The 18,294-nt window shown below is 44.1% G+C and overlaps 1 protein-coding gene across 1 annotated transcript in view; it reads left to right on the top strand.

The window, feature by feature from the left end:
* Positions 1 to 7,858, top strand: part of LOC134536469 (G1/S-specific cyclin-D2-like) — a 77,708-nt gene extending 69,850 nt beyond the window's left edge. The window contains exon 8 of the mRNA XM_063376188.1: positions 7,842 to 7,858. Within this exon, the coding sequence (XP_063232258.1) occupies positions 7,842 to 7,858 (17 nt within the window). The remainder of the gene's footprint in view (positions 1 to 7,841) is intronic.
* The last annotated feature ends 10,436 nt before the right edge of the window (positions 7,859 to 18,294 follow it).

The following is an 18,294-nucleotide window of genomic DNA, read 5'->3' as shown; positions in this document are numbered from 1 at the left end:
TGCTTGGCTTTCGTCCAATTGGTTTTGGTATAAAAATCCAACAATTTAAAAGTAGTTTAATAGCAGCCACTTAAAATAAAATATATATTTTTTGGTAGTCGCTGAATATTTCTGGCGAATCCTGTTAGTACCTCACCATTAGATCTCGAGTCGCCAGCAGAAAACTGTCGAAATGTACGGATGGAAAGCGTAAAAAATGGGTTGGTTTACAAATTGCTTTCCAAAACTGACGTGAGCTTCAGGTGGAATTATTAAATGTAAAATATAGAGTCACGATACATCAACTAGGGACTCACTTCATTGGAACTGGGAGTTGATGAAGAGTGGAAACTGGTTCAATGTGTCTACCAAAGGTTCTGGGTTTTCAGGACTGTGTGTCGGTCTGTTGGACCTTCACCTCCGTGCTGCAGAAGGCAGTGGTGATCCAGAATCGCAGAACCATCTATTACCCTTGACTCTGGCTGGTGGTTCGATCACCCCGTCATCGTCATAAGCATCATTGTCAATCATTAGAGACCGGAAACATTCGCGGACAGCAATAGGCTAGACAGCTAGACCCCGAACTCGTTTACCTTAATTCTTCTTCAGTAATTGGACCACAGTTTACCAGAAGGACTCTGAACCAATTTAAAACCCTCAACAAAAGAAGTATCGAATCACAAACATCCCAGGTAACAAGTGTAACTAGTCAGTAGCCAATGAGCAGGTGTAATTTGCCCGAGTACATAGAGGATCGTGGAGTCTATCCTAGAGGTCACTGAAAGTGCGAATTTTTTCCAATCATCATTAGGGACTGGAAGAATTCGCTGTTTCAACGACCTCTAGGATAGACTCCACGATCCTGCACGTACTCGTGCAAATGTCACTTGCTCACTGGCTACTGGCTCGTGACACCTGTTAACTGGGATGAGGGTTTCCTCATTGGCTCAAAGTAGGGGCAGGAATTTTTCGCGCAAAAATCTGAACGCCTACTAAACTGCAACAAGGTATACCCACACCAGTGGTTTCTTCCTTGTGATTGGCGGCCGTCTGCGAGAGAAGTCGTTGCCTTGTTTGCACGAGCCACTAAGGACGAGTTTGCTTCCACACTGAATTAGTGTGATTGGTTGTTGTAACAATAGACATGCACCTCAAAGTAACTCACCCAATCACGAAACACAGACGATTCTACAGTGTTTTAACTTCCAGCTACTCTCGGGATCTTTTCGCGAATTTTCATGGCCAGCTCAGAGTCCTTTCAAGTAAACAGTGGCCCGACCACCGAAGCAGCTTGAAGGTGAACGAGTTTGGATTCCAGCCTGTGGCGAAAATGAATCCGCGTTTTTTTTCCGATCTCTGTCCATCAAACATCATCATCATCATCACCGTGATGATGATCACGGCGTGCCAGCTGCAGTCGCGCGACACGTCTCGTGCACGGAGCCATCCCGCCGGTAAACAAGCCCGTGGACGCGGGGGAACGCGGGCAAACACGGCGACAGCTGCCGCGAGGGGGCACAATATTGGCTGTGATCCCTCCGGAGACCCGCGGGCCAACTGCGCGCCGGCAGCGACGTCCCTCTGGTCCTCGCGAGCCCTCCTCCGCAGCTGGCGGTCTCTCGCCGGGACTTCCGGGTCCCTCCATCGAGTCCTCGCCCGTCGGCGGAGACCGGGCTAACATTCATACATAGGGACTCAAGTCAAGTCAAGTCATCAAGGGGTTTCCCCCCCTTTTCTTTGATAACCCAGCGCTCTTAGCCGTAAGGCCCTACCGCCCTGGGGCCCCCACGGGCGTGGATGCGGATACGCCGCATACGCAACCGGGAAGAGCGTTAGAGCTTTTGGCTATGCAAAGGGACTGAGGCTACCCATCTCAGTTTATGCACCACCTCCGGCCCCCTACTCCACTCAACTCACCAGCAAGTTAGATGCTCCCAAAGCCCTCTGGAGTCATCACTTCTGGCGCCTACCCCAGTCTCCCGCCTCACACTGGGACTCCTCAATCACCCAGCGAACCCGCGGTCCGGTGGAGGCCTACCCAACCTCTTCCAGATGTCATACATAGGGACTGGAAGAATTCGCGGTTACAGTGACCTCTAGGATGAACTTTATAGTTCTACGTACACTCGGTCAAATGTCAACCCTCTCATTTGGCTGCTGTCTTGTGGAGGTGTCCCAACGTAGCGGCCTGTGAGTCGACACAGCTTCGGTTGAGTTGTTTCTCACCGGCCCATGAGTCGTCCAGGTGAGTTGTGAGCCAATAGCAAGAGGCAGCACTGAGGTATAACTATTTGAATTTCAGGGCTGTCGTGAAATGAATCCGCGAATTTTTTCCGGTCTCTATAGAGAACGGAAAAATTAGCATTTTCATTCGGCAATAGCCTAGAATTCAATTATTTTGCTATTGGCTTACTGTTCATCTGGACGAATCTCAACCAGTTATAAACTATCAACCGAAGAAGGATCTAATCACAGATAAAAACAAGTTGAGACGACTTACAAGTCGGCAGCCAATGAACTTGTCGTTATTTGCCCAATTGAACAGGGGAATGCGCAGTCTATCCTGAAGGCCATCGAAACCGCGAATTGTTTCAAAGCGCCTCTCCTCGAGAGAAAACCGGACCTGGCGTCGCGGGGCCGGAGCTCGGGGGAAAAAAAGTACGCAGCTAGGCCCGCGGGAAGTGGGGCCTGTCATTGGCGGCGAACAGAGTCAGTGGAGCGGAGGACAGATGCGTGCGGCCACGTGCTGACACCACCGGGGCAGGGAGGGGAGGGGAGGCCCCGACACCCTCGCCGCTGCAATTACGAGCCCTCCAGGTCGGGCTTCCTGCACACCCGTGCTGACCCCCACCCCTCTCCTCTCACCCCTCCCCGTCACACCGCAGGAGTGAGTCCGAATTACACCGACAAATTTCGCCTGCAGGTTTATCGCGACTTACGGTTACAGACCTGTAAAATTCGCGGATTCATTTCGCGATAGCATAGAGTCCAAATACTTTTGACATTATTTTGCTTCAGTGATTGGGCCACAGTTTATCTGACGGACTCTGGGCCAATGGAAAATCTGTAACAGAATAATTAGCGAATCACGATCATTCCAGTCAACAGGTGTTACGAGTCGGTAACCAATCAGTAGGGACACCTGTATTTCGCGAATACATTTCGTTTCAAGGTATGTCACAAAACACTGTAGCTTTTTCTCAGAGTAATGGCGAATCGTGTGCGTGCAGCAGTACGGTATCCACACATTCCCATTGGCTCCGTCAAGTGTGGGAAAACACCTCTCGCCGACCACAGCCAATAACTACAAGAAAAAAACTACGGTGTTTTGCGATGTACCTAGACACGAAATGTATTCGCGAAATACAGGTGTACCTACCAATCAGCAGATGTAATTTGCACGAGTGCATAGAGGATCACAGAGTCTATCCTTTAGGGATTTGAAATCGCGAATTTTACAGGTCTTTACTTATGGTTGGAGCCACGGGTATTTATAGACCAGGCTAGACTCAACTTGCCTGTATAATCAAGCATTTTTTTTAGAATGCCCATTGGTAGAGACCCGGAAAATTCGCGGGTTCAATGACCTCCAGGATAGACTCCAATATCCTCTATACACTCGGGAAAATGCCAACTGTTCATTGGCTGCTTACTTGTGAGTAGTCTCGACTGGGTGGCCTGTGATTCGACACTTCTTTGAGTGAGGGTCTCTAATTGGCCCTCAGTCCTCCAGATTAACAGTGAACCAATGACAGAAGCAGCACTAAGGTATGGTTATTTGAATTTTAGCATAACACGAAATGAACCCAGCGAATTTTCCGGGTCTCTACCCATTGGTCGATAACAAGGCTACGTCCTTTGGCGGGTCGCACGTGATTTAAGTAACCAGTTCTCCTCCTCGTTTATAACTGGCTCAGGGTCATCAAGAGCACTGCAGTCCAATCATCAGCGTGAAGCAGTTGTATATGTACTTCCAGTCTATTGTTTTTAATCAATGAATCCGCGTACACTGCTTTAAAAAAAACACGTGTAACCCTGCTGCATCAACAGAGGCATCGTTGACCAATCTTATTCGATTAATTTTTTTGTACAAGTTTTTTCAAGATATTTTTAATTGACGTAGATTAATTGTGTGATCCTACCCAGAACTGGCTCTTTTAACATATATAATATTTTTTTCTGTAAAGGTGTTACGTAGCATCAATTAAAAATTTTTCAGTTTTAAATTTAGTTATTTTTTTTGTAGGTTAAGGATGAAGACACAGCCATTAAAAAAAAAAATTGTGAAACGGCCTAGTGCTAAGTTTTGTTCGTGTGTGAATAATTAAATAAATAAATATTAAAATGTTTTGTACGTATAAACATAAATCAGACGTGGTCAAGCACCCGTTGCCGGTGATATCACGGGTGTTGCAATAATACGGTGACGGTGAGCTAGGAAGTGACTTCAACCACGTCGCGGCATGCGCCCGACTCCATTGGTATTCTCCCTGAACTCCCCCCCCCCCCCCCCCGCCCTCCTCCTGGCTGCGCGGCCGTGTGGCACTATTCAGCGCACCCCACCGCGTTGCGGAACACTCGCCCGAATGACGGGGTGTGTTGGCACGGCTCCGTCGGGGAGGGGTGGAGGGGGGGATATTGATCGTGGTAGGGGAGGGGGACCAGGTGCGAGATCACTTCCCCCCTTCACTTCCCCCTTCCCCCTCGACGACCCATTGTCGCCTCGAGGCTGGCTGCAGCGTTGGAAGGCAATCCCCGACGACGTGAGGTGATTAGCGGTGCTTTCGGGTAATAATTCCTGTTGTCAGGTTGGCGCACGTGCGAAGGAGGGCGGGTCTTGTCTTTTTACTCAATCTGTTTCATGGATTTTAGCTTCTTTGTGGGACGCGAAGTTAAGGGTGTATGTCCCGTTACAGTTCATCATTAGAGCCACGGAATTTTCGCGCATTCATTTAGTTGCAAGCTAGAATGCAAACCTACACACTGTCACACTGTGTTCATGATTGGCGCGCAGTTGTTTGGACACGCCCCTCTACGACCGTGAGCCAAAGATGCCCAGCTAGGAGAGAAGTAAGCGAATCAGGTAGTGCCAAATAACAAAGATAAAAATGTTCTCGCTAAGAAATCAACCAATGGGAAGGTAAACATGGGTCGAGCACAACTATAACTTTGAATTCTATCCTGAGGCCAGAGGAATCCGCGAAATTTCCGGGACTCTAGTCATCATTATATTTCTTACGTTTAACACGGTTGAACTTGCAGACTTTTTGAGTGGCCGAACTTCAACTAAATGTAATATATTTAGTGCATATTTTTTTGCATAATTATTTGGCAAAGTTGAATTTTTAAAATTGTTTTGCAGTATGGATAAGATAAACCAAATGAAATTAATAACTGAAACATTATTTTTTTCTGTTTAAAGGCACTGCTGATGGCTACTCCGTGGTATGGTTTAAAAATTATTTCAGAAAAGTTTATTTAACTTTATTTAGCCTTTTTGAAATCGCGAAACTTTTGATCATTTTTAAGGGCCGAGTAAAAAAAATTTTCTGAAAGAAGCTCCTATTTTTGTCCACTCAGAAAATACTATGTTAATACCAGCATCCCAATCTACGAATCCCTTCCTTTTTGATGTGTAACATCTTAGGTCTCGGTATACGGCATTTGGTGGGAGTCATTTTGTGAATGCGACGGAAGTCAAGGAACGGAAATGTGTTAACAATCACGGTGCTGCCATCTGTGGCGGATTGCGCGAACCAAAAGTTCATAGAGTCAAATGTAAACTTTATTGTATTAAGTGTTTAGTGAATCCTAGAAAGATAGGCAGTATTTTAATAAAATTCCTTTTCGAAAGTCATGTCCAAAGCCTAGGTTTAGTATTTTTTTTTCAAGTCTTTTTGGCTTTTATCGGAACCGCTTCATTAGATATACAGCTTAAAACTTCGCTCTGCAAATAGAATTATTCGATAGTCGACGTAGCTTCTCCGGCAGCGAATTCTAGCGGCGGGTGCGGAAACTACGTGTGATTCACGTCTCAATATTTAGTTGAGGTCACAATTTGCCAAATTTGCGACGCATTGCATAATTTTTGGGAATTCTACGTTAAATTTCGTGTCCGAGTTTCGTATTATAAGTGTATTTGCAACCTGAGAACACATGAGTTTGCTCGTTGTCTAGGTTAGAATTCAAGCGCAACTCTAGAAGGGAGGCGGCGGGGGGCGATAGCCCCTCCCGAGACCAATTTTATTGATAAGTGTATATTTATGTTTACTTAAATATTAAATTTCATATGTTAAACTTTTATCTCATCAAAAGTTGCATGGAGCTACTAAGGTTCTGTATTTGAAACCTGTAATTTGTAAATAATATTCCAAGGCCAATATCTGACCACGAGCTACTAAGGTTCTGTATTTGAAACCTGTAATTTGTAAATAATATTCCAAGGCCAATATCTGACCACTTTCATTTTTTGCAACTACCACCTTTCTTTGTGCGATAGCCCCTCCCGAAAAGTCATCCTGAAGTCGCCATTGGGTTAGATGTTTTATTATCTCTGCCGAGCACTGAAAGACTCGCTCATTTTATATATATATATATATATATATATATATATATATTGTAGGTTTAATGTCATTTCTCTTCTAAGTTTGAAGTAGGCTTTCAACCACTTGGGTCCCGACTAGATGGTCGTAAACTTGAGTCACGTCGGGATCCTGACCACAGGTGCGTGAAGCGCTAGCGAGAACTCACACAATGCCGCCAATTGTACATACAGCTCGAGTTCTTTTGACCTTGGGTATTATTTTCCACCATTCGTATTTCTTCCGTCCAGTGGCCAGCGTGTTGTCTGAAGAATTGGGGAACATTCCAGGCCCTGAAACGTTAAAAGTCTCGTGTTAACCTTTTTCTGTAGTCTTTATTCGTTGCTTATATATTCGTCGCGTTGATATTATTCTCAGATTCATTTTTCTCACGGTCGTCATTTCTTTGTTATTTATTTAACTATTTTGACGTGACAACGTCTAATAAATCGATGAACGCCGGCTGCACGCACGAAAAAGTGTCCCGTTACGCACATTGTCCCGTTTCGCTGTGTCCCGTTACGCTCATTTTATGTTGCTCTTTGCTAACCTGAACCTCATAGCATTGCGTACGAGTCCGTGGCGCAAATATATTAATTTTGACTGCATCTTGGTGTTGGGTAAGCACATTAAATTGTAGATTTCATTTCACTCCTTCTTTGTATCCGTACAAAATAGTGATAATTCAATAAAAATGATTCAATTTTATTCATAAAAGTATGCAATCAATTTCATCAATGTTTTGTCATGACGTTGTCACGTTAAACTATCGTCCGTAATAACCGATTTTACGGACAACCAATTTTTTTTTCTTTCTGCATTTGTCTAACTTGTTGCCTTGTGCTTGCGGGGGGGTTTTTCAGTGACTTGCGCGGAGTCGGGAAAAAGTCCACGCCGTGGCCGTCAATGTCGGGGCTCACAGCCCGGGGGTATAGTAGCTGGGACTCGGAGCAGCGCAGCGGGCGGGTGTGAGACACCGCCGGCCAGTCCTTTCTTTCTTCTTCTCCGTTGCGTGACGCGATCGCGACCGAGGAACCGCTAGGGAGCACAATGCAGGAGGAGGAGGAGGAGGAGGAGGAAGTCTTGAATGGGGGAGCGAGAAGATGAAAGATGAAGGGGGAGGGGGAGGGGGAAGTGTGTTGGGCACGCGCCCGTCGGGAATCGTGACGTCTTGAGCGGGCCGTCGGTTAGGGAGGGGGGGGGGGGTGGAAGTGAAGAGTGGGGGAGGGGGATCTTGCGTCTTCGAGAGACGGAGATTGCGCTTTGTGCGGGCGGACAAAGGAGCGGCGCGGCTGTAGCACCTGGTTCCCTCCCCTCCTCTTCATCTACACCGGGTCTCCTTCCTTCCTCTTCTCTCCCTCCCCTCCCACACTCTTGCGCGTGTCACAGTCTTGAAGACACGCGCCTCCCAGCAGCCGCCACGCGCCGCCGTAGCGCACAGCTGCAACACGGGGATTCCAAGAGTCTCTCAGTGCTCGCCGGCCGATGAGTGACATGTAACCTCGGTAGCGAGCGAATCCACGTGTTCTCGTGTTGCAGATACATACACTTGAAATACGAAACTAGGGCACGAAATATAACGTACAATTTTTTATTTTTTTTTTAAATAATGCCGAGCGTGATAAACGTACGCGGCATTGTGTTTTCAGCTGAATTTCTGGACGCGAATCTCACGTGGTTTTACGCAAACGCCCGCTAGAATTCGCTGCCGGAGCAGCTACGTTGACTACCTATCGAATCAATTGATTAGCAGACCGAAATTTTTAAATTTTATAACTAAATGGTTTCTAAAAAAGCGAAAAAAGACTTGAAAAAACACGAAACCCCGGCAAGGATTTTTTTTTAAATACTGTCCATCTTGTAAGAAATTATTAAACCGTTAATACTATAAAATTTATCTTTGGCTTTGTGAACTTAGCGCCATCTGCCACAGATGGTAGCACCGTGGTTTTTATACATCTCCGTCCCTTGACTTCCATTCCATTCACGAAATTAATCCGAGAGCTAAGATACTGGAAGCTGTCGAGAGATTGCCTCTCGTAAAATCTGCCAACAGAATCAACAAAACCCACATCTGTATCTCGGATGTAAATAACGCCATGTCCATTTTTATGAAATATCATTGGCACCGTGTCCATAATCTACATTTTTTCGCTCTATGTATAGAGAACTCATACGTCATACCTTTATGTTCGAAGTCAATTTATATGCACAAAGGTCTTCTACACTATTAAAAAAAAAAAACACTATTTCATATTACGTATTTTACGGGTCTTGGCGAAATAGTAATTTTGTCTTATAAAGAAGTTTAAAAACAATGCTTTTAAAGTTCCTTAAATTAATTTTCTACGAATAGCGAAATAAACTGAAAATAAATAGAGTTGAAACAAATCGAAAACCCGTTGTCCTGAGAAAAGTTACAATTTTTGACATTTTGTCCCATACCTCCAGCGCCCCACATAAGATCACCGGGTTAATTTTTAGGCAGGCGTTAATTTAGATACGTGTGTAATTGGTAGAGACTGGAAAAATTCGTGCTTTTAAGGTTTTTCATTTGCTTAAAGTACTGTTGAGCTAATCACAGAAGCAATCTAAAGGTTTCATATGTTTAGATTCTTGCATATTGCGAAATTAATCTGGAAATATTTCCAGTCTCTAGTAATGGGTACATCTAACTTTCTGTTCTATTATCGTATTACATTTTTTTTATGTTTATTGTCTATGGTTTCTAGACGTTTATAATGACTGGACATTAGTTTTTAAGTTATTAATTTAGATTGATTTTAGTATGTTCATAAGATTGTGGAATGTGATTTTGTGTACTTGATGGATGATAGTTAAGTGTAAGAGAAGGCTAAATACCCGAACTTCGCCATAAATTCGGTAATAAAATAAATATATATTATTTTTGTTTAGGTAATTAGAGCCACGATTTTAAGAGTGCTCATTGGTCGATAGCGCGATAACTTCATTTTGTTTAGAACTGGCCCGGGGTCAAGAGACTTGTTAGTCCCATCATCAACGTGGAGTGGGTTTCAGATCTACTTTGCTGCCGAAATGAATCCGCGAAATATCCATGTCCCTGCAGATAAGACCTTGATTCACATAGAAAAAATATTTTTTTTGACGTGACAACGTCTAATAAATCGATGAACGCCGGCTGCACGCACGAAAAAGTGTCCCGTTACGCAGTGTCCCGTTACGCTCATTGTACGCTTGCGCCGCATCTCTCTCTCTTCCACTCGATTGGAACAACCATCGATTTGACTTTTTCGAGGCACATTAAACTTGAAACACTCCCATTCGTTTCCTACTTTTCCTATCATCGTCCTATCCTCAACAGAATAACACAGATTGGAAGAAGTTAAATAGCAAACATGTATAAAAGTTATAGTTAAAATAATCTTTTCGTTAAAGTAATAAACATATTTGAATGAATGAGTGCAAATAAAAGTAAATTTATGAATTAAATTGTAGATTTCATTTCACTCCTTTGTATCCATACAAAATAGTGATAATTCAATAAAAAATGATTCAATTTTATTCATAAAAGTAGATATGTAATAATTTCATCAATGTTTTGTTATGACGTCGTCACGTTAAACTATCGTCCGTAAATCGACTTTACAGACAACCAATTTTTTTTTCATAACGAACTCCGTCTAGAGTGAATGTGCTTTGGAGGCTGACTGGTTCTCGGGGACAAACACCCCCCCCCCCCCCCCCCAAACGACCCTCTCTTGCGCAGAACAGGTCTCGGGTGTCCAGCCGGCCCTGTTAGCGGTTGATAGGGTTGCGTGGAGGGGGGGTGGTTGACTGACTTGTTACAGCCTGCCTCGTTAGCAGCACCGCGGTCCAGCGCGCGAGAGAAGCCGGACAAAGCCCCGTCGTTCATTAGCATAGGCCCCGTGGCCGCACGGATTACCACCGTCCCTACCCCCCCCCCCCCCCCCCACTTCCCCAGCCTTCACGCACACCCTGGGACGCACGCTCCGCGCTCATTGCGTGTCGGGCCAAAGGGAGCTCCCCAAAGGAAACAAACGAAAATAACAACGGCCCGCGGACGGGAGAAATTCCCGCGTTCTTCTGTCTCGGCGGACGCCCCGGAGGAACTGTTTTAAAGGGGGAGAAACAGGAATTGAACGACGCCGTATTGTTCTCAACAGTTTTGACCGTGAAAACGTCTATTCGCTCGTTACAGTCTTGGGCCTAGAACCGGGGGGGGGGGGGGGGGTCTCCGAGCCCCTCACTCCCCTGGAATGAAGAAGCTCCTCACTTTGGGGGGGGGGGGGGGGGGGGTAGTTGCAAAAAGCGTGGCTGAGGAACGGGTTTGACGTCAACACTATGTCCTATGGAAAATTTTATGTATATTTTAATTAAGTTGAACAATACTTGCGTTGCGTTATTTGTTCGCCTTGCGTAGTTTTACAAACTGGTAGGTACTCTGATTGCTGAACATTTTGCGTCTTGCGTTTTCTCCCGTTTAGTTTATAAACCAGGCCTAAACAAGCTCCACTCAGCTGTCGATGTTGTTCAGAAAGGGCAGTGTTCGCAGCACTGGCGACGTAAGGGCCTGAAAATGTGGGTGGAGTTGCCCAGAGAGAAAACCCTTCCGCAAGGTCACCACCCTTTCTCAGCACCTATCATCAGAGCTGAAAACATCGGTCAAGTCACATTGAGAGGGAGGTTGCTTTGCTTCAAGCGTTAAATTTATTATTTTACATTTTGCGAGTGATATATAATACTGACTCAGCTTAAAACTCCAATATTATCCTGTCAAACGGTAGTATTCGAAGGTACTGGATTATTCATTAGTTTATTTATCATCTTTATTGGTGGAGAAGTTAAGGAATACGCTTTTTTATGACACCTTATCACATAGAAATATTCTCTACATTCACATTGGGTATTGAAAACGACAGCAATACAGCACAACAAGATGGTTAAGTAGGTGAGATGATAGAAAACAAACTTGAATGCTAACTAAAAGTTCCCAACTCTTTTTTTTTTTCCTTCAAATATCGAGAACAGTTTTGACGAACTCTGGTTTGGATCAGAGATTACAGAGATCACGTGTGTTTAAGGGCGCGGCTACACAGAATGCCCAACTACTTCAGGTTTGCAGGTTTAAGTAAGTATGTTTACAAACGGGAGTTATACGGCAGTTGGAATAAAGTGTGTTCACCTCCAAAACAGATTGTCTACTGTCATCGAATGAATGTGTATTGGATCCTATTTATTTGAGAAAGTATAGCTCTTGTGACAGAATTGTCGTCAACATCAATTTTAAAACAATAAAATATTTATCTGTTGATCTTTTTTTTGTTGCAGTTGGTAAAATATTACACGAACTTGTGCCACGAACATTCTCCATATTGCGATTTTTGCAAAGGACTGGCTTTGTACTCTCAACACTTAACAGCCAATCAGAGGCTTGTGTAGAAGATATGTTCTGAACTACTTTTGCCAACCTGTTTTGGTTGAATGAGATATGGCCTGAGACTGTGTGTAGCCGCACACAAAATATGAACGTGTTTACGTGAAGTAGTTCAGAGTCCCGTGTAGCCGCACCTTAAGTTGTCAATTTCTCAGCTTCTTTATCGTATTTCTTTATCACGATTCTAATTATTTCCCTTGCATCCTGTGCGAACCGCCGTTTACCACAACCATAATAGACTCATTCCTGGCGATCCCCTGCATTTTGGGTCATGGCAGGCACTATCTGTGTGTTTCTAAACCTTTTTCGAAAAGTTATTACAGCAGCAGTCCTGACTTTTGGTGCGTCTATTTCGTTCGTCGTGTTTTTCTGCTGGAAATTAGAATTGGCATATATATATATTTATATATATATATAGTGTGATATGTGTGTGTGTATATATATATGGTGTGATGTATATATGTAAGAGAAGACTTGGTCCTTGTTGCCCCAACATAAGTATAATAAATAAATAAAATAAATTCGTGAATGTGCAGTAACAAAATTTCCCGAGAGCGAAACGTAATGTCACTCTTGTTTGGTAGAAACCCGTAGCTTTTGAGATGGGTAGTAGCCCAGCTGTACCGTTATTCCTGAAACGTACGTCACCGGGGTAAGAATGGTAGCTAAGCCCCGACGCCACCCTTCTTCATTGCCGAGCCATCTCGTCATGCCACGTGTCGTAGAGAAAGGAAAGGATTAGGCCTATAGCAGCAATGCACTTTCAAACTAAAAACCCTATCTGTGATAGCGGGCAGTAGTCAAAAATTCTTGAATTCAGTGTTCGAGGAACAGTTTTAATTCGGAATTCGAGGAACAGTTTTAATAATTTTGAAAGTGTTTCTTCTTTTGTAATTATATTTTATGTATAAACATTAATGTTTGAATTGTTTTTCTACGATTTGGCGCATCGTTTATTTGATTGAGTTGAAACATTGTACAGTTGTTGTTGGCACTTTCGTGAAATTTTCTGATGCAGTACTATCAGCGTAGAATATGTGGCGCGTGAGTCGTATTCGATTATGTATAGTATATAATTCTTTATTGCATCATTTTTTCCATTCGATGTGCGGCAGTGAGCTATGCGAGTGTCCTGGGCGTACACTGCCGTGGTAAATAGCACGGGTACATCAGCTAGTGTTTTAATAAAAATTTGTTCGAACCTATAAAAAATCTGGTTGTAAGGAAAATTTTCATCGTTTCATTGTCCTTTTTTTTTTTTTTTTTTTGTTTTTGTATAGTTGATTGCGTGAGAGAGCGAATACATTTACGATGCTTCGTTCGCTCGATGCCGATTTGTTCGCTTTGTCTTGCTCCTTAGTTTGATTCAGAAATTGATATATCGCTTGTTTTGAGTAACGCTTAAGGGCTCCGCCTACCCGGGCACACACACGGTGCGCAGAGCTTCAGAAAAAACAACGCGATTGCAAAACTACTCAAGATATCCGAGTGGGGGATGTTTACGAAAAGCATTTAAAAGTTCGTTGAGAGCCGGAAAGTACTTTTGATTTCGGATTAGGTTTTTAAACTGTATTTTTAGAAGAGTTAAAATGGCTAAAACGCATGTTTTAAAAGTAATTTTAGTCGTAAATCAACTAGTACGGATTCTTGAAAGCACTTAAGGGACCTGCATTACACCTTTATCTTCATTTCTCGGCCATATATTGTTACGGTCACCGCTCAAATTTCACAGTTATCCTGTGACGACGAGACAACTGCGCGGCAGTTCAGAGCCTTGCGCTAGAGGCTATACCGCGCTAGAAATACCAGCGAGCGTCGCCCTTCTCATCCCGCTTCACAAACACACATACACCCCTGACGAGGCGGGCCCCTTAAGTATCTAATAATAAGTATCGATATATCAAGGTGTCGGTTTTAGTTGGCACGCTGTGTCCCTAGAGGTGACCTACTTTCCGCCAGGTAGTTGTTCTGTTTCATCCCGTTTGTGTGTGTGTGTGTGTGTGTGTTGCGAGTGGTAACTCCTCCGAGCTTCGCAGACGAGAGAACACTCGTTCTGACGCGGCTGTGCGTATATTTGAGCACGCATCTCACTTCCGCGTGCGCCGTGTTTGCAGCACTTGTCCCCGCTGCTGTTAACTGCTGTTTGTCGCGAGTCAACTCCCGTCGCTGCAGCCTCTAGTGGAACCTCTCTCGCTCTCTCTCTCTCTCTCTCTCTCTCTCTCTCCTCCCCCTGCAACACCTAGCATATTCGGCCTCCCTCGCCACGCGACGTAGCTGGCGAACATACAGTTGGTCGTTTCATTTTCACTGTCGTTTCTAACAGTGGCGTAGCCAGGATTTGTGTATGGGGTGTGTGTTAAGAAGCATGGCCCCCTCGTATTAAAGCGGGGGGTCCGGGGGTCCTCCCCCGGGAAAATTTGGATTTTAAGGTGTATAATAGTGCTATTTTAGCAGTTTTCGGTACTTAAATTTAAATATTGTAATGGTAAATTTTTTTATTAATTTTAATATGAAATTTGTTTGAGTGATGAATAAGAAATTAATTAAAGATTTGGTACTAAGGGGGGGGGGGGGGAGTTGAACCCCTAACCCCCCCCCCCCCCTGGCTACGCTCCTAGTTTCTAAGAGACCAGGACAATTTCGCGGATTGATTTCGTGATATGCTAAAATATTCAAATAACTATAACTTTGTGTTGCTTGTTCAAACAACGCCACAGCAGGTTGTGCCGCAAACTGTAATTATTGTCTTCGCTGAGGTAACGAGCTTCGTGATCCGAATGTTTTTACCAGGCGACGGTATTTTTCTCTGTGAATGATGTTCAAAATTTAGGTTTCAGTGGCGGCAAAAAAAAAGTTTTTTTTTATGAGATGTACTCATTTATTTCAGTTTAATTTAGCACTCGGGTTTTGAGCCCGCGCTTCGTGTGTTGCAGATGTACAGAATGAGTATTCTGTAAAAGAGGCTCTGCGGAACACGTGTGAAAAGAATGAGTGATTTGAGTGACAGTTTGACAACAACCTATCTTGAAGGGGGTGAGGCATCTCTTGTGTTGTGTTCTTGTCGCGCACAATCGCGTTCACTTAAATCATTTATTCATTTTTTTTTACACATTACACGAGGCTTCTTTTTTTAAAGACTCATCAAGTTGTAGAAACGGGACTGGAATTAAACTCACGTAGCCACCCAATGTTTAAAATACGGCAGCCACGCCCAAAAAAGGGAGCTTTCTTTGGGGAGGTCGCCGCATTCTGCCTCGTCGATACGTCAGAGCCCGCGACCGCGAGGTAAGCACAGCGTAGGCAAGAAGGACTTATAAACGAGGTGATAGCGAGGCGCTTGGCATGCATGCTAGGCAGTAACTGGAGCGTAATCTGCAGATACTGTCGATGTGATTCCCCCTGTAGACCCCCCAGTAGGAAGAGAAGGGCAGTTATATCAACCAGGTCGAGGCAGCGACGTTAACGGAACGATAAGTGTTGACCTTGGAGCGATGGCGTCCCGACAACAGCCTCCCAGGATGGCGTCTCCTACGGGCGAGCCGGAGTCGTGGGAACCAGGGTTGACCCCGCGAACAACCCCTCCAGAGAGTTGTCGGGGGGTGTGGGGGGGGGGGGGGGGCAAGCCGGTTTGTGACCCGTCCAAAGGGGCTGCGCCTAGCTTGTGTCCGAGCCAAGGCGACACCCCCCCCCAACCCCCGTCCATTTCCAACCAGGTCCCTTCATGTTCCTTCTTGCGTCTGTGTGCACAACCCCCGGAGATAATCTGCCGGCGCGACGGGTTGCCCTGCACAATGCGTGCGTTCCGGGCGTTCACCTCGTGTGTCCGTCAGCCGGCCACATCTTGGCAGAGGCTTCTTTTTTCTTGTAGGTAACTGCTCCCTGATGATGGCGACTGCAATGTCGACCGAAACGTCATCGGTGAATTATTCGCCGAGGACGCGGCTACAACCCTAGAAGCCAAGCTACTTCAGACAATTACCGTGGCCATAGTTTAAAATATATTTATTGTGGCATTACAAACTATTTCTTGGCAACTGGTGTCCATGGGAATCGTTCGTGAAAGTACCGAAGATGATTTTCTGCGCGTGGCTGGCCGCTGCCATAACCCCGGCGGGACAAAGACGGCGCAGCCTCGTGTGTCGGAGCGCCCAGGGGTTGTCGTGTCGTGTCGTGTCGTGTCGCGGTCTGCGGTGCGTGGGGTCGCGTCGCTCAGCCCGTGGCGAGCCCTCTAGCGCGTTGGTAGGGGGGGGGGGGGGGGACCCCCAGCCCGGTTCACCGGGAGGGCTTCTTCGTCGGGAAGCCTTCTTTTCACAGACGAGAGAGCCAAACGCCGGATCGCGCATCGTCTTTTTTTTTTTGGTTCATTGTAAAAGGTTAGGTTAGGTACATTATAAATACTTTAAAACATTGTGGACGGTTGATTTGGTTAGTAGGATAGCTACATCAAAGATACTGTGAAATCATGTAAACTGTTTCCTAGCCCTGGATAGCTACATATTAAAAAGTTATTTGCTAAGTAACCATAAAAATGATTTTACAGTATTTTTAAATGTAGCTATACTTTCCTAATATAACCAACCATCCACAATGTTTTAAAGTATTTATAATGTAGCTAACCTATCCTAATCGACCGCAAAATTTAATGCCACAATGGTTTATACAATGAGATAGAACGGGGGGAAAAAAAAGCGAGCATGAACTTCGGGGAACTTCGGGTGTGTCTCTCTCGTCTGTGAAATGAAGGCTTCCCTTCTTCGTCTGCCCCTGTACCTCCCCTACTCCTTCCTCATGGGCCACAAGGCCTGTTCCGCGAGTACACGTGAACGGTGGCGGATCTCCCTTGCGACAATGCCGTTGCTTCGTGCGACCAATAGAAGCCGAGTTCTTGGCTGCGGTGGTAGCCATGTTTGTCTCTGTCTTATAAATACATTTTAAAAATTTTGTAAGTCCAATAATATCTAGCTTTTTCTATTATTACTTTGTCGTCTATTTTCTTTATATATGCTGGGAAAAAAAAATTAAATTAAAACAAACTAATATGAAATTCGAAAAAAAAAAAAAATCGGGTTATAAATGTATCATTCCAATTTCCCCCCCCCCCCCCCTCCTCCCCGCCACCGACCCATGGAGAATCTACATGCCAAATTTCACGGCTCAAGGCAAAATCTTGAAAAGTTCTGAAATTGGTTCATCATGTATTTGTACAGACCCTATAGTACCAATGGCCTACGTAACCAAAATATTATTTTGGAAACCAAGTAATAGTTTGTAATATTACAATAAATATATTTTAACTTTGTACAACAGATAGCTATGGTTATTTTATGCAAGTATGAAATAACGTTTCGAGATAATATTGAGTATTTCGTACAAAAATTGGCGGATTATTTTTATATTTTAATTGCTGTTTCATTCAAGATTTTTTTTTCAAACCATGGAAAAGATAATTGAATATACAATAATTGGACTATGGGACTGTATTTTGTTCTATTGTGCTTATGAGTATATTAATATGCGTAGTAAATACTGGAAAGCTATTCAGGAAAAGGTTCTCAAATAACTTTAACTATTGGAGGTACTGGGACAACACAATGCATAATGTCCGGGTAAGAATCCGAACCCAATTTTACTGCGAACACTATTTTGTAGTGACAGTTATTTTCTTTTGAATGTACAAATTTACAAATATAATTATGTATTTATTACATGAAAATTTCTGTCCCTTTTTAAAAAAAAATAATTACAGCGTGGTGCCACTTTGAGGAACTGTGAAATCGGAGACTAAGTCACTTGACACGGACCATGCCAAGCTCCCGGATAGATGACCCTGCGCAAATATGCAAATGACGTTAACCGATACGTGACCTGCACGGTAAAAAATCGTGTAGGTACTCCTTTACAACAAAAAATGAAACCACCCCAGCATTTACCTTAAGTGACTTTAAGAAGGGGCCACAGAGTAGTGTAATCGTTCCCCTCCCTCCCTCCCTTTTTTTTCTTTCCCCTCATACAAGACGATTAGGGTTCGATACCCTGTGGTCTTTGACGTGGACCGGTTACAAAGAAAATTACGACGGAAACTGTTGATTCGCGGAATACCTCGTTCAGTGTCGCCAAAGATTCCAGAACCACGTCGCGTCGGGTTAATTTATAGCCAGACGTTAACAAAGATGTGTGCGTGATGTGTATATCATCTACCTTTATGTTCCATTAATGTGTTACATTAATTATTTTTTTCTTAAATTTCTCACGTTTATTACGCATAATTAATTGTTTATGTTCATTCGACCGAAGGGC

Source organism: Bacillus rossius, chromosome 11, assembly GCF_032445375.1.
Source record: "Bacillus rossius redtenbacheri isolate Brsri chromosome 11, Brsri_v3, whole genome shotgun sequence".
Classification (NCBI taxonomy): Eukaryota; Metazoa; Arthropoda; class Insecta; order Phasmatodea; family Bacillidae; genus Bacillus; species Bacillus rossius.
The sequence above is the reverse complement of the archived record's forward strand: the minus strand, read 5'-3'. Positions and strand labels throughout refer to the sequence as shown.